Genomic DNA, 21,649 nt, shown 5'->3' with positions numbered 1-21,649 from the left:
TTTAAAAAGTGAAATTCTTTTAAAATTAATATTTGTTAAAAGTTGAAAACTACTAGATTCGCTTCATTATGGCGTATTCTATTCGAATCGACAAAAATATTCCCTTTTTGGGCATAAATATGGAAACAAAAAATTGTGAAATTGGGGAAAGGAAACAAATTCCGCACGGAATTTTTATTCACGATTGCACTGATAACTATATTTTAATACCCTAAGGGTATTATGTCTTAGTTAATGAATTTGCAACATGCAAAATGAAACGAAATAGACCCACAGTTCCTTTTGATGATCTGCATAGATTCGCACTTATCCATCTCGCCATGTCTTCTTGAAAACAAAGCACAGGTCACATTTATAGACCAATTCGCATAAAAATTGGGGATTTTTTGGGCCTAGGGCGATCCCTATTTTTGTAAGAATCGATTCAGATTTGGATATTACTCCCATAAATACAGTACATTCGCGACAATCCCTACACCACAGGTTTCGGTGGTGTGCGAATTATCAAATTGTTCGGATTAACGAATTGTAAGGAAAATAAATTATTTTATATGATTAAATCACTCGTGGACATTTTTATTAGCATTGCCCGTATTGGTTCCAGAAAAAAGCCAATCAGATTGTGAAAGTAGTGCTAGAAATATGGCGTTTTTAAAGTTTACATCAGGATGTAAGCAAACCTAGAGACAGATGTGGAATTTCATCGTTTTGTAAATTAATATTCTTTGAAATATTTGCTTTTGAGGTGTGTAGTGCATTTGGCAACTTTAATGACAATATTGCGGCGAATATTTTTCTTAATATATTTATTTATATCCTATACAACAGGACTAATGTGTCATGAAAAGTTTGTCCTTGTACTCGATAATTTTTACTAAATGTAGGTGAAACAATTTTTCACCAACTTCTCCATTACTGTCAAAATTCGAAGCATTGGTAATATTTAGCACAAATTATCGAGTACACGGACAGGTATAAATTAATTAATTGTGTATACAAAAGGGTTATGACTTTTCGACTGTGCTATCAAAATTGTTTTCCTGTAGCAGGAATGAATGAACTATATTTTTTTAGCATTCCAAATACTTTTCTATATTTAATATATTCAAATCCAATATGTGGATATTCAAAACGTATACTTCTAATTATAGTTATATTCCAGAACCTGGAATCGTAAATTGTGCTCTAGTACTTTTTCCCATTTTGCGCTAAAAAACGAACCCTTTTTCCAAAAACTACAAAAAATTTCATTTTTATCTAAACAAAAATAGCGATGACTAACTCTAGCTCCTTTGTTTTTCTGCTAGACAATTTTGGCCGTTTAGAAACTATCACCATATTTGGACACGTTGATTTAACATTTCTGATTGAGTTTTTGAAATTTTTCCATTACACTATGCAACACTGAAAATGCAAACAACCTCTAGTATGGATTTTTTGAAAGTACATATTTAGACTACAAAAACCCTAGTTGGGTTTTGTCCTGTCAGATCCAATTCGGATTTTATGGCCTCATCTAAACCGGGCTAAATCTACACTTGTTTGCATTTATCAGACCTTTATCTCAGAAACGAATAGGAATTTGGCCTTGCTGTCTTTAGCGATATTGTAGACCTAAACTAGTAGAACTTATCTTTTAAAGAAACCACATAAGAAAAACTACATCTAGGGCACCAAAATCAATAAAATATAGAAAATTTTACATAATTGATGAAATTCTGGTCAGTATCGGCTAAACTATTGGGAGTTGAACCAAGTAACCTTTTGCAAAAATCTTCCAAATAAAGTTCTCAACAATTCTTTAGAACATTCTGAAACTCTAAAATGCTTACTTCATGTTGTTTCAGCGGTATTTTGCATGATATCTTTTACAACACGTATTTCAAACACAGTTCACACCAACAGTTTATTCTCGCATTTCGGATTTCACTACATTATTGACAGTTTTATTAAATCGTCGTTGAAAAATGTACTGAAAACAACGGGATAGAGGCATTTTACAACAATGACATGTTCTGAAGAGTTTTGTTTTACATTCCAAGGAATATTTTTCCAAAAGAAAATATTCAGAAAAAATCAACCGTTTTGGAGATACGGTGCGAAATGTATAAAAATTGAGGTATTTTTGCATATATTTTGAAATTTGAGGCAATAAATGTAGTTTTTCGAGTTCATTATTTCTCCAAATATTCTATTCTTGTCCTTATCTACAAACTTGCTTCACAGGTCAGAAGAAGATTCGCATTGGTTTCAGAGATATAGCTCCGAATTTCAATATTTAACCATGTTTAGATGGGGCCATAAAATCCGAGCTGGATCTGACACAGCAAAACGCAACTAGGGTTTCTTGTCGTTTGGGTCTGTACTTTCAAAAAATCCTCAGTTCGAATTGTTTGCACAAGATCACCTTAAAAATGTTGCACAGTGTTATCTATCTACATTTGTATAGGAAATTATGTTGTAATAGGAATGCTGGGTTATTTGACATTTTCTCACCTTGTGAAAACTGATTTAAGTCTTGTTAGTCTAGATTTATTACTGTGGCGAAATATCTGGAGACTCTCAATAACATAATAATCTGCAAAAAACAATGTTAAACGGCAAAAAACTTAATTTAGAATGCTTTTTTGATGATTTTCCAAATTTAATTGACGATTTTTGTCAAAAAAACGCTTGCATATTTAGCATATTTTTTGCATATTTTGCATATTTTTTGCATATATTTTGCATATTTTTTGCATATATTTTGCATATTTTTTGCATATTTTTTGCATATTTTTGATATGACCCCAAATATCGAATAATTGACCCTCAAAACGTCTAGATCCAAAATTTGAGTCCAATCGGATAAGAAATAAAAAACATGCTAAAATCCGATGTCTAGTTATTACGCTCAATGTCCAAGCACTGCCTTTTCAACTCGTTTAGGTCATTCTGCATCTTTTCCACATTCGCCTGGCAGATAAGTAGGTCGTTACTTAGCCTTCGAGCAGATTCAGCGATCTCAGAGCGAACCTCTGCAAACACTCTACTAACCGATGCGTCATGTTCAACCATAAATTGACTAAGCCTCTCATTAAGCTGCTGCCTCGCCAACTCAGTCAGTTCATCCATACATTGCTTCATCTGAGTATCAATAACTTCCTTCATTGACACAGCAAGTCGGTCAAACAAATCCTGCACGCCAGAAACACCACTAGACGATTTAGTACCATGCTGCGGTGTAACCACATTCATACGCTTACTTGCAGCACCAACAGCCGACGTAGAAGCAGAACTAGAAGATCGTCGCTTGCACTGCATGCATGTAAATTTGAAGTTTTTATCCGCTTTTACCTTCTCACCATCGACGTTAACGCATTTTGCATGAAAAAAATCGGGACAAACAATGCATCCCACACGATATACTCCCTTAGTAAGAGCCTTCATGCAAATAGGACATTGATAAACCTTAGCCGGTGCCATGACAAGACAGCAACAATGATGGCAGCAAACAAAAACAATGCAGCACTACGCCAAGTTGAACAGCAACAGCAGCAAGACAGCAAAAAAATTCACCAAAAATACCAGCTCAGCCAACGACATCCAACAATTGAAAACAGCAGCAACCAAAAAATATAAATTATCCCAAAAAATTATAATTTGAGATAAAAAAAACTACAACATTTCTTTAAATTAAAACTTTTTTGCGGAGCTAAACAAAATAATCAGCTGCTCATTGCAGACTCTACTAGAAAAAGTCGTGCGATAGGACAGTGTTGGTGACGTTCGCTTTATCAGAAGCGATTTCAGCGATTTCTGTATCTCTGAACTGCATCAGTGTGGATACTATCCAAGCCTGGCTCTTTGATCTAGAGCAGTAATGGCCTGACTTTGCAAGTGACTATTTTGTTGCTTTTAATGCACACAGCAATGGTGCTTTGGATCACTCTCTAGATCATGAAGATCACTCCAGCTGTTTGCGTGTTTGGGGAAGCCTTGTGGCTCATGGCGATAACACTCACATGAAAATGGTATATTGGTGTCAAGAATAGCCACTCTATTGCAGTCCTCAGGACTGCATTCTGGCAGCTTTGAATATTCACTGTGTAGCGTCAACATTTGCATTGCAGAACCCTAAGTATTGCCGTTGCTTACCAACGTCTGCCTTGCACTCAGAAGGTCTGCAGTTCAATCCCAGACAACAACATCAAAATTTTCAGTAATGTTGCCTTACATTTCCTGAGTATTTCAACCATGAAAAGCTTCTCTACAAGTGGTGTCCTAAGACACGCCGTTCAAATTCGGCAATAAAAAGGTCCCATAACATTCAACCAATACGAAGTGCACACCGAACTCATTGATATGAGAAAAGTCTCCCTTTTTCCTTCTGGGATGTAAGTTCTGCCTGCCAACGACTTCTTTCTAATTCTACTTCTCAAATATGCTATCGAACAGTACACCCAATATTTTGGGGTTGTTAGTCGTCGGAATCAAGAGATTATTGACCAACATGTTTGATAGATCAAGAGCCACCATGACCGCAGGACCTGTTCTGGTTCACACCACGACTCATATTTGTGGATATGATGCGCAGTTTCCAAAATTAAATCTTGTTATTGGGCAACTGCGTAAAAAGCTCATTATGGGGCATATTGTCTCTAGACTCTTTGCTACTGACGGCAGAAGGTAATCGCGCTGTATGATTCTCCTCTCCTGGAATCTTTGCCTGGCTTCTTATAAAATATGGGTAGCTAACAATAAATTAAGTACACTTATCAAATACTCAACTAGGATACATCCAGCTGCTTAGGATGTTAGGATAAGCATTACCATTTAGATTCCGTGTGTGGCCCAATGCTTTGGGTGATTTCGGATGACATTTGCATCTTTGCTAATTGTAAATTGTGGTGGTACCTTCCCGGCTGAGAGGACTCGTATACAGCATAGCACACTCCTCTTCGTCCTATCACTCTCTTGGTGCTGGTTATAATTATACCCACATCTTTCAGGATCTGTCACTATCACGCCATTGAAAATAACCGTAATTCTATCGTCATTCCTTCCCAGATTATAAACTGATTTAACACTTACTCACAATTTACCCAATCCTGTACCGACTTCGAAAGATCTACGGGCCAATCTGTGTTGACGGCGAATATCGTCGTCGTATGAACATCGCGCTGTATCAACTATACAATGACATCAATATAGTTGAACGAATCGAGATACAACGATTGCGATGGCTAGGCCATGTTATAAGAATGAGTGATGATGAACCCGCTAAAAAGGCGTATAAATACGGGCCGCATGGAGGTTCTCGCAGATCTGGAAGGCCAAAGCTTCGTTGGAGCGAACAAGTGAAACGAGATATCACAAAGCTACATATCCCAGATTGGGAAAATACAGCAGCAAACAGAGAGGATTGGAGATTTTTTCTTAGTTCGGCTTATGGAACAAATGTTCTGTAAAAGGCCAGCTAAGTAAGTAAGTAAGTACCGACTATACCGGGACACAGCGATTTTATGAAAAACGAAAAAAGCAGACTTATTAGCTAGACGAGGTTCGCAATCAAAAGATCTAGCAACCGCTGACTCAATCAAACCACCCATATGTCATATTTTCCGGAATATTAAGATGTTCTTTGACGCAAGAGCCAGAGAATTATGGCATAACGAACTCAGGTGCAATGTGTCAAGATCCATCTGACCAATGTCTCACTTTTGAACCTGAGAAAAGCCGAAATAAGAGTAATGACGGGAGTATTACTGGACACTGCTATATTAGAGCCTTTACCATCAAATGGGACGATGACGTTGCTGACTACTGCAGACTCTGTGAGGACGAGGAGGAGACGGAGACAATAGAGCATCTCCGGTATCGTTGTCCAGTTCTAGCCCATAGACGACATAGATTATTGGGTGTTCACTTTTCACCATGTTTGATATTCTATTCAACTATAGAACCTGCTACAATCAACAACATCATCACAAATCTGGAGTGGCTGGGACAGCGCAACCTGAACACGTAAACCGTATATCCAAAATTTGTCCAGCCATCACTACCCAATCTTATTTTTTCCTTATAAATCTCCTTTTTAATTTTACTTAATTTTTTATACACATTTTCTTTATTTTATTTTTTTACTTTCGCTCTCCTTTTCTCCTTTGTTATCTTACAGGTTTCTTTCATCGAATCTCTACATCCTTCTTTTGGTGTTCACAATGGACCGGAAAGTCTCCGAGTGACGCAGTCACACTCAGTGGCTGCACATCCCCCAACTTAACCTAAAATTCAAAGCTTCTTTCCCCTTTTTCCTCTCTGGTTTTGTTTACTAGTCTGCTTATTTAAAGAAGAGCACGTTCCCTAGCTCTTAGGTCTTCAGGGTTCGTACGACGAAGCTAATCACATCATAATCATCAGCTAGTTGTGATGATGTCCCGGATAATTCTCTCAGAGTAGGTATATAACGCAAGGCATAGTTATTCATCGGCGGTATGTACACATTAAGCGTCTCTACCTCGCCAGTCCCACACTCTACTCCTACTTCCATATATTCCACGTATGGGTCACTTGACTCAAGCTTAATCGAGAAAGGCGTTTGACTCCCAACAGCATAAGTTTAGCCCAATTTAACATATCGCAGACATCTTTCACTGGATACTTGTCGTTTCAATTACACTGTGCAACATTTTTAAGGTAATCTTGTGCAAACAATTTAAGCTTAGGATTTTTTGAAAGAAGAGACCCAAACGACAAAAACCCTAGTTGGGGTTTGTTGTGTCAGATCCAGCTTGGATTTTATGGCCCCATCTAAACATGGTTAAATATTGACTTTTTAAAGCAATTCTGAGCTATATCTTCGAAACCTATGTGAATCTTCTTCTGACCTCTGAAGCCACTTATATCATAAGAATATTTATGAATAAGCTAAACAACTTAAATACTTACATTGTTCCAAATCGTCATTATCCGTACTCGAATATACATATTTCAAATGATCGTCCTCCTCTTCCTCGTTGGCTTTATCTTTTTCTTCGACCTTTTCATCATTAGTTTTCTTTTCCGCAACGGTATTTTCATTTGTAGAATCTTCAAAGGGGTTGCCTGGTTTACTTTCATCCAATGATTTATATAAGGTATGTTCATCACCACCACCAACATTATTGTTAATCAAAGTCTCGGTTTGATCCAAACTTTTATATAACGAAGAATCACTAGTTTCAGATTGAGTTTTAATGGGTGATAACATCAGCTGGGCCATTGTATTGTCTAAGCTATTATTGGTTGGTGTTGAGGTCATGGCGGTTGCCGTTGGTACCTGTAGATTATCCGGTGATTTCACAAAATCTCCTGCAACATCTTTAATGTATTCCTTAAACATTTCACGTGATTTTTGCCGTTCCAAATCAATATCTATTTTTTGGGTGGCTGAGGAATTATTCATTATTTCTGCATTACCAGAATGCAACCATTCATTGCCGTATTTTTCTCTTAGCTCAACAATTTGTCTTTTGGTTTCCAAATGTTCCTTGCAGGTTTCTTCGGGTATACTGGTTTTATTTTTACCCAAACTAATTATGGAGCTTTGCATAACATCTTCGGCTACATCACCATTATTTCCCAGGTCATTTGCCTGTGTGAAATCTTCGATATCAACACAACGCACTTTGGAAGACTTTTTCTTTTGTTTAACCTCAACTTCATTACAATTGGCTTCTGATTCAGAAGAATTGTCCGCGGTTAATTTAAACGAAACTAATGATCCCACACTAGATGCTGGTGTGTTTGAGCTGCGTATTGGAGTTACATGGGAACTTGCTATGGAGCTGGATGATGAACGCATGGTGTAACGATTTAAGGCTCCTACTTGCCTTAGTTGATGGGTCCCCGTTATGGATTTTTCATTTTTGGATAATGTTTCGAAATCTAAAACAAATTTTACCGTCGAACAATTTTTGTGCAAATACTGACAAGTGGCCAAACGATGTTTTGGATGACAGTGCAGGGGATTACCAAATAGATTGAGAAATTTCAATGTAATTAAAGCACTCAGTGGCAATAGGTAGGTGTGATCGAGTAAAAAGTTATCAGACAAATCCAAATCTGTAAGGGCATCTAATTTTACAATACCCATCAAATCTTCCAATAAGTTGTTGCTCATATTCAGCGACTGCAGTCGCTTACAGGCATCCATGTGAAACTGGGGTATTTGTGTTAAACGATTAAAACTTAAATCCAATGTCTTCAGGTGCGGTAACCATTTAATGGCCTTTACAGATTGCAACTTGTTATGCCTTAAATTTAAGTGTTGCAAATATTGGGCAAATTCCAGCGAAGTGTCAACACATTGCAAATTATTGTAACTAAAGTCGGCATTTTTCAATTCATTCCATACAAAACCATTGGAATTGTCACCACCACAGTGGGTAATTATATCATCCACCGTCTTAATACTTTTGATACATATCAAATGTTCTAGCTGGCCACGTAAACGTTGTATACCAGCCAATTGTTTGATGTCGATTTTTTGCACCTCTAATCGTTTGAGTGTACAAAATTTCGATATATCTATTTTGCCGTAGTATTCATCACCGGGATAATGCACCAGGCAAAGAAGTGCAGTTTTCTGTACAAAATCATGTATCAACTGAAGGTCACGAAATACTGGAGGTTTTGAATTCATCGGTTTGAGAACTTGGAAATTTTGTACTTCACCCGCTTCCAGCGAGTCGGCAATAAGGGTGAAAGCATCGTTGAGGGCTCGTAACAAGGTACCTTTAAATAGAAAAAAAAATAATTAAAAATAACCAATATATTTTATGCATATCAATATTTTTTGGACAAGCTAAAAATATTATCCACGCTATTTGGATAAGCTAAAAAATTATCCACGTGGTTGGATAAGCTAGAAATATTATGAACGTTATTTGGATAAGCCAACAACATTATCAACATTGTATGGATAAACAAGAAATATCATCCACATTATTTGGATAGACTATAAACATTATCCATGTTATTCTAATAGTCTAAAAATATTATCCACGTTATTTGGATAAGCTAAAAATGTTATCGACGCTATTTGGACAAGCTAAAAAATTATCCACCCTGTTTGGATAGGCTAAAACATTATCCACGTTGTTTGGATAAGCTAAAAATATTATCCACTTTGTTTGGATATGCTAAAACATTATCCACGTTGTTTGGATGAGCTACAAATATTATCCACGCTATTTGGATAAGCTAAAAAATTATCCACGTTGTTTGGATAAGCTAGAAATATTATCAACGTAATTTGGATAAGCCAACAACATTATCCACGTGGTTTGGATAAGCAAGAAATATTATCTACATTATTTGGATAAGCTATAAACATCATCCATGTTTTTCTAATAATCTAAAAATATTATCCACGTTATTTGGATAATCTAAAAATGTTATCGACGCTATTTGGAAAAGCTAAAAAATTATCCACTCTGTTTGGATAGGCTAAAACATTATCCACGTTGTTTGGATAAGCTAAAAATATAATCCACTTTGTTTGGATATGCTAAAACATTATCCACGTTGTTTGGATGAGCTACAAATATTATCCACGCTATTTGGATAAGCTAAAAAATTATCCACGTTGTTTGGATAAGCTAGAAATATTATCAACGTAATTTTGATAAGCCAACAACATTATCCACGTGGTTTGGATAGGCAAGAAATATTATCTACATTATTTGGATAAGCTATAAACATTATCCATGTTGTTTGCATAAGCTAGAAATATTGGATAAACTAGTAATATATACATTATTTGGATAAGATAAAAACATTGTTCGCGTTATTTGGATAAGCTAAAGATATTATCCACGTTATTTTTATAAGCTAAAAACGTTATCCACGTTGTTTGAATAAGCTAGAAGTATTATCCACGTTATTTTGATAAGCTAAAAACGTTATCCACGTTGTTTGAATAAGCTAGAAGTATTATCCGCGTTATATGGAGAAGCTAAAAATATTATCCACTTTATTTGGATAAGGTACAAAATTATTCACGTTTTTTGTATAAGCTAAAAATATTATCCACGTTATTTGGATAAGCTAAAAAATTATTATCCGGGTGACGTAGGGGATGGAAGATACCAAGGAACGGTCCTGACCGGTTTTAACATGGCAAAGCCCAGGATTTATCTTGGTCCCTCTTTCATCTCAAGTGGACACTGACCTCCCCGTGGTGTCACCTGGGGAACTGCCTTTAACACCCGTTAAAGGTAGTGAGCTAACATGTGCCGCGCGTTCACCCATAAGAACGTTAAAAACTTGGGTTTGGGCGTCGGGTTAGTAACCCTCCCCTAGAAAAAACAGCCTACTATGAAAAAACGAAAGAAAAGAAAAACAAACCCCTCTAAAGTTGACGAACCCCGCAAACGTTTTAAGGACCATGATCTGCGAATCTGCACCTGGAATGTTCGCACTCTTTATAGAGAAGGTGCAGTCTTCGCATTGGCAGACGTACTTGAAAAGTACAATGCCGATATTACTGCCATACAGGAAATACGATGGATTGGGAAAGGCGTCACAACAACACCTAAAGGTGACGCACTGTATTATAGCTGCCATGACGTAAAGCATGAGTTTGGTTGCGGATTCGTAGTTAGTCGGAGACTAAAACATCTGGTATCCAGCTTCACCCCAGTGAATGAAAGACTTGCTGCAATTCGAATAAAAGCTAAATTCTTCAACATCAGCTTTATTTGCGCTCATGCTCCCACTGAAGAAAAGGACGAACAGACCAAAGATATATTTTACGAGCGCCTAGAAGAAACATATGACCGTTGCCCTGCCCATGACATTAAAATCATTCTAGGCGATTTTAATGCCAAAATTGGAAAGGAGAATATCTTTGGCCCAACAGTCGGGAAATTCAGTCTCCACAGTGAAACATCTGACAATGGTATGAGGCTGATAGACATTGCAGCTGCAAAAAACATGGTAGTTAGCAGTACCAGATTTAAGCATCTCGATATTCATAAGGGCACCTGGCTGTCCCCAGATCAAAGAACAAGTAATCAAATTGATCATGTTGTGATAGATGGAAGACATTCATCCAGCGTGTTGGATGTACGATCGTTCCGAGGCGCAAACATTGATTCGGACCACTATCTTGTTGCAGCAAAGGTACGTACCCGTCTAAACGTTGCAAATAAAGCACGAACAGACACAACGCGGAAGTTGGACATCGATAGGCTGCAAACACAACAGATAGCCACAGCATATTCCACTCAACTAGCCCAATTGCTTAACGCGAGCACTCCTTGTCCCGATAACATAACAACACAATGGCAAAATATTGCCCACTCCATGCAAACAGCCGCAAAATCCATACTTGGATTCCAGAGACCTCCACAAAGGAATTCATGGTATGACCAGGAGTGTCGTGCTGCTACCGAAGATAAAAATGCGGCATATAGAGCTACTTTACAATCAGTAGCAACGCGTAGCGCACGAGAGAGATATCGGGAGAAAAGGAGAGAAGAGAAACGTCTTTTCCGCAAGAAAAAGAGAGAAATGGAAAAGCGGGAGTGTGAAAAAATCGAGATGTACAGGAGCCAGAATGAAGTCCGAAAATTCTACCAAAGAGTGAAGCATCAAACAGATGGCTTTGGTACAGGCACATCCTCCTGTAGAGACCAGCAAGGTAATCTGGTAACAGATACAGATAGCGTGCTCAGGATATGGAAGGAACATTTCTCCAATCTGCTGGTATCCAATAGTGGCGAAGACGATGATACCGCAGATCCAATCCCAGAAGATGGTATAGAATGTATACCACCCGGCCAAGATGAGGTAAAAACAGCAATCAACCGGCTGAAGAATAATAAAGCAGCAGGAGCCGATGGCTTACCAGCCGAGCTGTTTAAAACCGGAGGCGACGCGCTGATAAGGTGTATGCATCAGCTAGTTAGCACCATCTGGAAGGAAGAACGCGTACCCGACGATTGGAACCTGAGCATCCTATGTCCCGTCCACAAGAAAGGAGATAAGACTGTATGCTCCAACTATAGGGGCATAAGTCTACCCCCTATTGCCTATAAGATAGTGTCAGGGATACTGTGCGAACGAATAAAGCCTATGGTCAACAAGATAATTGGACCATACCAATGTGGCTTTAGACCTGGCAAGTCCACCATTGACCAGATATTTACCCTGCGGCAAATCCTAGAGAAGACCCAAGAGATGCAGATCGACACATTTCACCTTTTTGTCGATTATAAAGCAGCATTCGACAGTCCCCTCCGATCAAAGGTATTCCATGCAATGTCTGATTTTGGTATTCCCGCAAAGCTCATCCGGCTTTGTAAGATGACTCTAACTGATACTAGGTCCTCAGTTAAAATTGGAAAGAACCTCTCCGAAGAATTTTGTACCAAAAGAGGTTTCAGACAAGGAGACAGCCTTTCGTGTGACCTATTCAACATTTTGCTGGAAAAGGTAATACGAGATGCAAATGTCAAAAGAAATGGCACAATTTACACCAATAGCCACATGTTACTTGCCTATGCTGATGACATAGACATCATGGGACGATCAGTAAAGGAAGTAACTGATACCTTTAGGAAGGTCGAAGCAGAATCTGCGAAAGTGGGTCTGGCGGTAAACGGCGAAAAGACCAAATTGATGGTGTCGACGAGCAAGGCGTCCATAGAGCTCGGACCAACCGTAGAAGTTGGTACCTATAATTTTGAGGTAGTTAAAGACTTCGTCTACCTCGGCACTGCCATAAACACAACAAACAACATCAGTTGTGAAATAAGAAGAAGAATTGTATTGGCCAACAGATGCTACTATGGATTAAGTAAGCAATTTAAAAACAAAGCCACATCCCGTCAAACAAAAATAACACTATACAAAACGCTGATACTACCCGTGCTAATGTATGGCTCCGAAGCATGGGTACTTGCGCAAGCAGATAAGGCAGTGCTTGGTGTGTTTGAGAGGAAAATTCTTCGAAAGATCTACGGGCCGATTTGCGTTGACGGTGAATATCGACGTCGTATGAACCACGAGCTATATAAGCTATACAAAGACATGCATATAGTTAAACGTATCGAGATGCAACGATTGCGTTGGCTAGGCCATATCATGAGAATGAGCGATGATGAACCCGCTAAAAAGGCGTATGAATACATGCCACATGGCGGTGCACGCAGAATCGGCAGGCCTAAGCTTCGATGGAGCACACAAGTGGATGAAGAAATGGAAAGGCGCGGTATTCCAAAAAGTCAAGCGAAAAACAGAGAGGAATGGAGATCTTTTCTTAGTTCGGTCTATGGAACAAATGTTCTGTAATGGGCCAACTAAGTAAGTAAGTAAAAAATTATCCACGATATTTTGATAAACTAATAATATTATCCACGTTATTTTGATAAGCTAAAAACTTTATCCACGTTGTTTGAATAAGCTAAAAAATATTATCCACGTTATTTTGATAAGCTAAAAACTTTATCCACGTTGTTTGGATAAGTTAGAATTATTAGACACGTTATTTGGAAAAGCTAAAGAATTATTCACGTTGTTTGGAAAGCTAAAAAGATTATCACGTTATTTGGATAACCTAAAAACATTATCCACCTTGTTTGCATAAGCTAAAATATTATCCACGTAACTTTGATAAGCTAAAAACATTGCCCACTTTGATTGAATAAGCTAGAAATATTATCCACGTTATTTGGATAACTAAAAAAATAACCACGTTATTTGAATAAGCTAAAAACATTATTCACGTTGTTTTGATTAGCTAAAATACTATCCACGTTATTTGGATAAGCAAAAAACATTATCCGCATTGTTTGGATAAACTAAAAATATTATCCACGTTATTTGGATAAACACTATCAACGTTGTTTGGATAAGCTAGAGATATTATCCACCTTATTTGGATAAGTTATGTCATATTAGCTCAATTAATTAGTCTTATAGCCCGTTAGGAAAAACTGAACTTCGGATTAGTATGAATTCGGTTCCGTCTGAATCCACTTCTCGAAACTCAGTAGAAGTAGGGAAGCGGCAAGCGCTACGCATCTTGCAGATTAATCTGCATCGTTGTAAACTGCTGCCGCCGAACTTCTCTTGCCCCTCACGAATTCAGAAGTAAAAATTGCCATAGTTCAGGAACCATATATCTGGATATGATGGTTTCTGGACTAAGCAATGCCAACTTTTAAGTCTTCGCTTCGTCAGAGGGTGACAAGTAAAGTAGACATGTGAATGGCTAGACTGCAGGATGGTAAGGGGTAGGCCACACTCCTGTCATTAGTCTACATGCCTTTCGAAGACCTGGACCCACCAAACCTGTGTGGCCACAAGATACAGGAAAGGGATGATAGGCGTATGTAGCGTGGTTTTGGGATACGATGCAAATGACCACTATTTTTAATGGGGTAGCAACGGCACCGAATTTTCCTACTAGCAGGGACCTATTTTCCGGACGGCAAGGATGTTGGCACCCTGAGTGTCACGACTTCCAACATATCGATTACTGCATTCAATGTCCGCATATCGTACTACCTTATTCAACAGGATGTTAAAAATATAACGTGAAGCGTAGTCATGTGGGAAACCTCGTTTGGAGCTACATTATGGCTCCCACAAATATTAAATACTGACTGACATACTGACGAACACATTACAGATTCAGTAAAATATCATTCATATATTAAGCGAACGACTTGATTTCGAACGTACTTTCCACCGTTATTCCTATTCACTAGTAATCTAGATTCTTAGTTGTAAAGTTTTTGTTTATTCTGGTGTATATACTGTACACCTGTTACTCATTTGATTGTTGTTTTGTTTTCGTTTAGAATCAATATAAACAAATAACATCCCAATGCATACAAAGACATTTACACAAACAAACGAAATACATAGTGGTTCCATTTTTCAAAACGATTTTCTGTGTGTCCACGACAAATTCTGTCTGCAGTGTAAACTAAATGATAAGAAATTTCATTCGATCATCATTAAATTGGTGGCACACACAATGTAAAAAAGAAGATCATGTTATGGACTCTGACTACTTTGGAATTTTATACCACTTGTAAAGAACTTACCTGATAAGGTTAAGGTAGATTCACAACTTAATATTTTGTCTCCATTATTTCTTAACAGTTTGGCTAGTTCAGAAATTTTCTGTGGATCCATAATTTTGCATGTAATTCTTGCTCCTCATAAGATATTGATTGGTGTCGTCGTCGAGAGAAATATTTTGTTATATCTGCTAAGAAAACATAAAGGCGAAAAATTATGCAAAATGTTAAGCAGCAAGAAAACTTGATTGCAGTCTTTGACGTTCATTAAGTGCACTGAGCACTGGTGTTCTATAGAATTATTATTAGTCTGTGAACAACATGAATGTGTGATCATCGAATCATGACGCGCGTAACAATAATCAATGGAAAACAAAAGAAGATATTAGGTGAGGGGTGGAGTGCGGGAAATATTCCTTAAAATATGACCACCAATCATTTAGTATAAGCCACAAAAAATTTTCTGCAAAAGAAAGGAAAAAAACACAATCATTAAAAAGTTATGAACAATTATACATAATTTATATCTAGTATAGAAATACAAGAAATACATATTGAAATGAATTGTCATACCAATTTTCTGCTTGTTTGTTTGCTGACCATTTCAATATTTCAATTTCCACACAATTTTGTTTATCTCATTGTATTATCTGCTTATATTTTGCTCTTTGCAATTCCAATAACATTCAAACAATCTCACTTTTGGGGTTTTCACATGTTTTCGTGTTTAATTTGTTGAGAATTTCTACTGAAATTGTGCGTAGAATAAACTATTTAGTTTTTAATACGTTGCATTTAATTTTATTAGTTTGTTGTTATTGCGTTTGTGTGTTATTGTTTTTTTTTCTCCTACTCACACTCAGCTGTTGAGATGTATGGATCAATAGATCGAAACACGAACGGGTGTCCAGATGGATTTATAGATTGAAACATGAATGGTTTCAGGTAGATTTACAGATCGAAACATGACCGATAGGTAGAGTCGTACAATTGCTTATGGGTACTTTACACGATATGTTTTTTACATATGAATTGTCTTTTTTTATATACAAAATGTATACGCAAAGTGACAACACATATGTGATATTACATATCGTGTAAAACACCCATTAGGTAGAAACATAGGCGAATTGCTACAACAAAGCAACTTTTTTTGTAATGTAAAATGTCAAAATTTTCGCCAAATGGTATCTTGCTGTCTCTTTTTATCGCATGAGTTTGTCAATAAAGCGAACACTATCTCCCTTACCTACCAAATCATATGGTTTTTGTTTTGATATTTCATGGCGAATTCCTAGTTTTTTGACATTTTAGATTCGATCAGCTGGACTGAGGCATCTACCTAAGTAATTGTACCATGGGTAGAGTTGTATAGTTCATGAACGAGCTAGTTCAATTGAACAATTCTTTGAAAAACGCGTATGAATTTGACCAGTCCATATCCCAGCAAAAAGTTTGCATCCGCGGATGCAGTTAAATCACTAGAACAATTGCCGCTGGAGTACATCTTTTCCTATGAATTCCCCTATGAATTTTACAAGAGAGCGCGCAGCTAGTCCATCATTTTGTTTCCACGGCACACAGCTAGGATGCACTCCATTTTCGATCCAAATCACAGCCTTTGATGTAGAGTTTTGGATTGAATTTAAATGCAGTCTAAAGATGCTCTAAAATGCAAGCCATTGCAAATATCAAAAATAAATAAAATACATTTCTTATTTGTGTAAAACAAGAATATTAACTTTATTACATTAACACATATTAACTTTATTACATTAACACAAATTATAAAAATGCTGTATTAAATTTAATTGTAATTAAGTTTACTCCTCTGTTCTGCATTTTATGACACCGCATCTGATTTTGCTTCATCATCCAAATGGTTTTTCATTTTTCCTCCCGCTCCAGTTCAGATTTGCAAAAAAAAAATCCAACTCCACTTCAAAAAAATTTTTCGTCTCATGAATTACAGCAATGTTCGTAAATTTAGTTTGTATTTCTTTATTTTTTTAAACAAATTCCTATAATTTTAGACACTCTTTCTTGTGTTCAAAAAAGAAGACTGCGACATTTTTAGGGATCAAAAAATTCGCTTGCTTGACTAGGGATCTTTAAGCGAGTGCTTCAAAAATGTATCGAGCTGAGTGCATTTTTCATAACTCCGTGTGGACTGCATCGAAAGATGTATTGAAATCACAACTCTGCTTTGCACTGCTTCCACACTTTTTTGCTGGGTATAGTTCAATAGTTAACTGATCTAGAATCAGTCGGTGACCGTACGGTCAACGAACGAACGATTCACAGTCTAGATCAACATGTCGCCCCAAATTCATAAAAAAAAATCCTTTACGTGAAGGAATCTTCAAGTTTTACCAATTTTACTCGAAAAGCGTTCCTTTACGTCAGGCACTATACAATTCTTATGGTGGCTGTTTACAACTTTTGCCGGTTTTACCATTTTCAAAAGTAAAGGAACATACCAAAAGTGACGCCGTCGTCTGTGTTAAGTGATGCCTTCGTAATGTGCAGAGTTTGTTTATGTTTTTGGATCTAGGTATATGGAATAGCTGTTCGAAAATGAAGATTTCTGCTTGGTTTACATTTGCGAAATCCACTCGATTTCATCTGTCAATTCCTTTGTGTATACGTCAAATGAAAACTCATCTGAAATCGATTGGATTTCATTTGTCGTTTGAGCAATGGAATTGACAGTTGAAATCGAGTGGATTTCGTAAATGTAAACATATAGTACGTTTATATATAACCGGATTTAACAAACCGACTGGGTTTCAAATGTCAATTCCATTGCTTATATTTCAAATAAATCCTCATAAAGAAGGTTTACCATGCAAAAGGCTATAATATAAACATGGCCATAGTATTCCTTAGAAACAAAATATGACTATATTATCCATTACCTATTTATTCCATGTGCCTTCTTTTTGATAGAAAAAAGAAAGAAAAAAAGAACCACACATACAAAGCTTTTTTTGACAATTTCTATACACGTACACCATATTTTTTGTAATGTCATGTTCACACGAGCGTTTCAATTACGTTGTTCGCCTGTCGAACGACGTACACGAATTGACCCGTTTCCTCGACACCATTCGTAATTAACAGAAACCAGTGTTCGAAAAGAAACAGTACACTAAAATAACGTACCGAACCAGGTACGGTATCACTAAAAAATATTTTAGTGTACCGTACCGGTACGCAACCACTAAAAAATATTTTAGCGTACCGTACCGGAGCACAACAAAAATCGTAGTGAACCGCAGTCGGTACACTAAAAAATCGTAGCGTACCGCAGTCGGTACACTAAAATATCGTAGTGTACCACTGGTCGGTTCACTAAAAAAATAACGTACCGGTAATGTACCACACATGTGTTTTTTTAATTATGAGGAAATATGAATTGTTATATGCTTTCTTGGGAAAGAAGGCAAGTATAATAAATAAAATTCAATATTGTATAAATTAATTACATTTTAATCGTTTACAAATATTGAGAAAATTACTAGAAAATTTAATGTTGTTTAAAAAAATCGTGAATTATAAAATCATTTACATGAATGAGTAAAGAATAATTTTACTATTTTGATGTCATTAGCATTTTTTGGAAAAAGATTATTCAGAAAAATTTAATATTTGCTATACAATCCACATTAATATTACCAGTACCAACAAAAAATACCCATCGATTTTGTTTGTAGCGAACAGTACTGTTCATCACTAAGGTTTTTTTTTCAAGCTATGTTTATTTAAACATTTAAAAGTATTTGTAGCCAAATTACAAATTTTAATATGATTTTTTCAATATGGAATGTATTTATCATAACACCAGTATGAGGTTACTAATTGACGTCATAAGGATGTTTAAAAATCCCCTCGTGCAAAATCATTATTATTGGCGGCAACAATAACAGAAAATCTATTCATAGCAAGGTAATGTGGACGATCAGCGAGAATTTTGCCTGTTACTTTGTGGTACTACTGAAAAGGACGAAGCAGTAAAAATTCGTAGTTCGTACTGTTGGAACAATGAAAATAATATACATATCTGTAATGTAACATACATGTGTTTTTATGAATGATGAGAAAATGTAAAATTTTTAATGGTTTTTTGTTTTATTATGGAAGACTATATAAATTGACCCCATAATTGTGTTATATACATATGTATATCCAAAATATTTGTATAAAGTAATAAGGCACGTGGTGGTGTCACATTGATGTTTTTGGGCCAAACGAACAGTGGAAAAAATACAGATATAGCGCGCCAAAACTGAAAAAAATCACATACGCCTATGTAAAAATTATTGGTGCAGTATTGATCTAAGGTGTCCACAGAATCTAACGACAGTTAAAATAATTTGTTTTACATCAGCCAAAGCGGAATAACGTTTAATTTTTTGTTTACAATTTATGGACTGGTTTTTATAATATATTTTAGTAGTAAATTTGCGATCGTCGTATGCAGTCTTCCTACAAAGTAATTTTAAAGCGTTTCGTGAAGACAGGTGAGTAAAAAATATTTTATATAATATGTTATTTATTGTAACTCGGATTTTACACATATGTAAATCACGTGACATCCGCTTTTCTTTCAAATTCTGTACTTTGTTAAAGCTATTTAGTAGGGAGTGTCGCGGGATGGCGCGTACATTTTTTATTTTATTTTTAATACATATAGTTCTTACCAAATTTGTAAAGTTTTCGCTGCAACAAAGTGCAACAAAATATTTTATAATTGTTTTTACTATTATTTTCTATCTAAAATTAGCAAAATTCGGGCGGTACATTTCTATGGGGGTCATATCAAAACATGAACCTGTGCAGACAATTCTCCGTCGGAATATTTTATACTAAATGCCAAGATTCAACTAATTCGGTTGGATAACGTGGCTACAACCTTCAAAATAATCAATATCGGCGGAACCGTTCTATGGGGGCTATATAAAAACGTGGACCTGTACCGAAAATTCTTATAGGAATGCATGTATAACCCCAACGGACACTAGATACCAAATCTGAGCCATTTCGGTGGGATAATGTGGTAGAAATCTTTAAAATACCGAAAATCGGCAGGTACCGTTATATGGGTAAAAGTAGAAATTTACTAAATATATTAATAAATGAAGTACACTTGTCAATCTATAGCTGTTCTTATCTAAATTATGGACAAACGTAAACGTATTCTACCAGCAGAAAGTTTGAGTTTTTGAGGCATTATTCTCATATTCTTACCATGGCAGAACTACTAGGTAGTGGTATCACACCAGCTGATCGAATATGAAAAGTAAAATCACTTTATAAAAAAATATTTTTGTTGTAATTTCCCCAACAACATAAAGAAAGTTTTGACATAACATATTCAAATTGTTACGATGCCACTACCTGTGTAATTGTGCCATGATTCTTATCATTTTTTTGTTACCTATTACAAACGGATTTTATGTTTTATGCAATTTTATTTTAATTAATTCAAACATATCAAGATTAAAACTTCAACAGAATAAACATATTAAAATTTTAAAATATGGAGACTCAATCTTTAGTGATCCGACTGTGGCTGTTTTGTTTGTTCATGTGGATTGGACAACAAATATAACCTTTCTATGAATTGACTTTTGCCGCAAATAAACATCCCTATGACACCAACATATTAACGTTATTCTTTTCCATTCATAGAAATGGTTTTATGATACATACATGCATTATCACCCCTTTTTACTTGTAAAAACTGTCTAATTATTTAACTAGGGAACAAATAATATTTAAAAAGCAGTGTTTTAATATGTACATTGACTACAAGGACCCTAATGAGCCCATAATAAAATTTTCTCAAAGCGAGTAAATAGAAATACATACATTAATAATATGGGTTTTAAACCTAATACTATAATAGAGGGTGGTTCACTAAAACTTCTTATAGAATTTATTAAAATATGTATTGGTTGGAAATTTTAGCTAATTTCATATTTTACACTAATTTTCTCAAAATTCGTATACCGACCGAATTTACCACATTCGTGCATTTAATTTATATAATCTTGAATTTTAGTTACTATTCTTGCCCTTATTTTCAAAAACATCAAACATATAATTTTTCTTCACAATTTACAAAAAACACACATGCGGTACATTACCGGTACGTTATGTTTTAGTGAACCGACTAGTGGTACACTACGATAATCGTACTGTACCGCAGTCGGTTCACTAAAAAATCGTAGCGTACCGCAGTCGGTACACTAAAAATCGTTGTGTACCGCAGTCGGTACAGTAAGATTTTCGTTGTGCTCCGGTACAGTATCACTAAAATATTTTTTAGTGTTTGTGTACCGGTACGGTACATTATCGTAGTGTACCTATCCACCTTGGTACGGTACAGAACGGTACGGTACGATTCCATAGTGTTTATTTTCGAACACTGATTTAGACATGTCATAAATATTTTTTTCGATAAATTCTCTCATTTGTTAGGGATGGGACATATTTTATCGTCGTTCAAAGAGTATTTCTACTCGAACAACGTAGAAAAATCGTCGTTCGTTCACAAAATTTTGTTTGGGGAAATAAGTAATTTA

At 36.1% G+C, this 21,649-nt stretch overlaps 1 protein-coding gene across 8 annotated transcripts in view; it reads right to left on the bottom strand.

Annotated features, from left to right (window-relative positions):
* LOC141394032 (uncharacterized) overlaps window positions 1-15,992 on the bottom strand; it is a 31,389-nt gene extending 15,397 nt beyond the window's left edge. For 2 of the 8 annotated variants that reach the window (XM_073967787.1, XM_073967791.1), the window contains exons 1-3: window positions 15,760-15,920; window positions 15,084-15,250; window positions 6,931-8,757 (exon numbers count right to left, since the gene is read on the bottom strand). In XM_073967787.1, coding sequence (XP_073823888.1) covers window positions 6,931-8,757; window positions 15,084-15,174 — 1,918 coding nt within the window. In that variant the 5' untranslated portion in view covers window positions 15,175-15,250; window positions 15,760-15,920. Of the gene's footprint in view, window positions 1-6,930; window positions 8,758-15,083; window positions 15,523-15,632 lie in introns of all 8 variants that reach the window. The other 6 variants (XM_073967786.1, XM_073967790.1, XM_073967789.1 and 3 more) reach the window with 6 other exon arrangements.
* Window positions 15,993-21,649: the final 5,657 nt, after the last annotated feature.

Source organism: Musca autumnalis, unplaced genomic scaffold (assembly GCF_047663935.1).
Source record: "Musca autumnalis isolate F117 unplaced genomic scaffold, ASM4766393v1 scaffold_2, whole genome shotgun sequence".
NCBI lineage: Eukaryota > Metazoa > Arthropoda > Insecta > Diptera > Muscidae > Musca > Musca autumnalis.
This window is presented reverse-complemented; position numbering and strand designations above follow the sequence as displayed.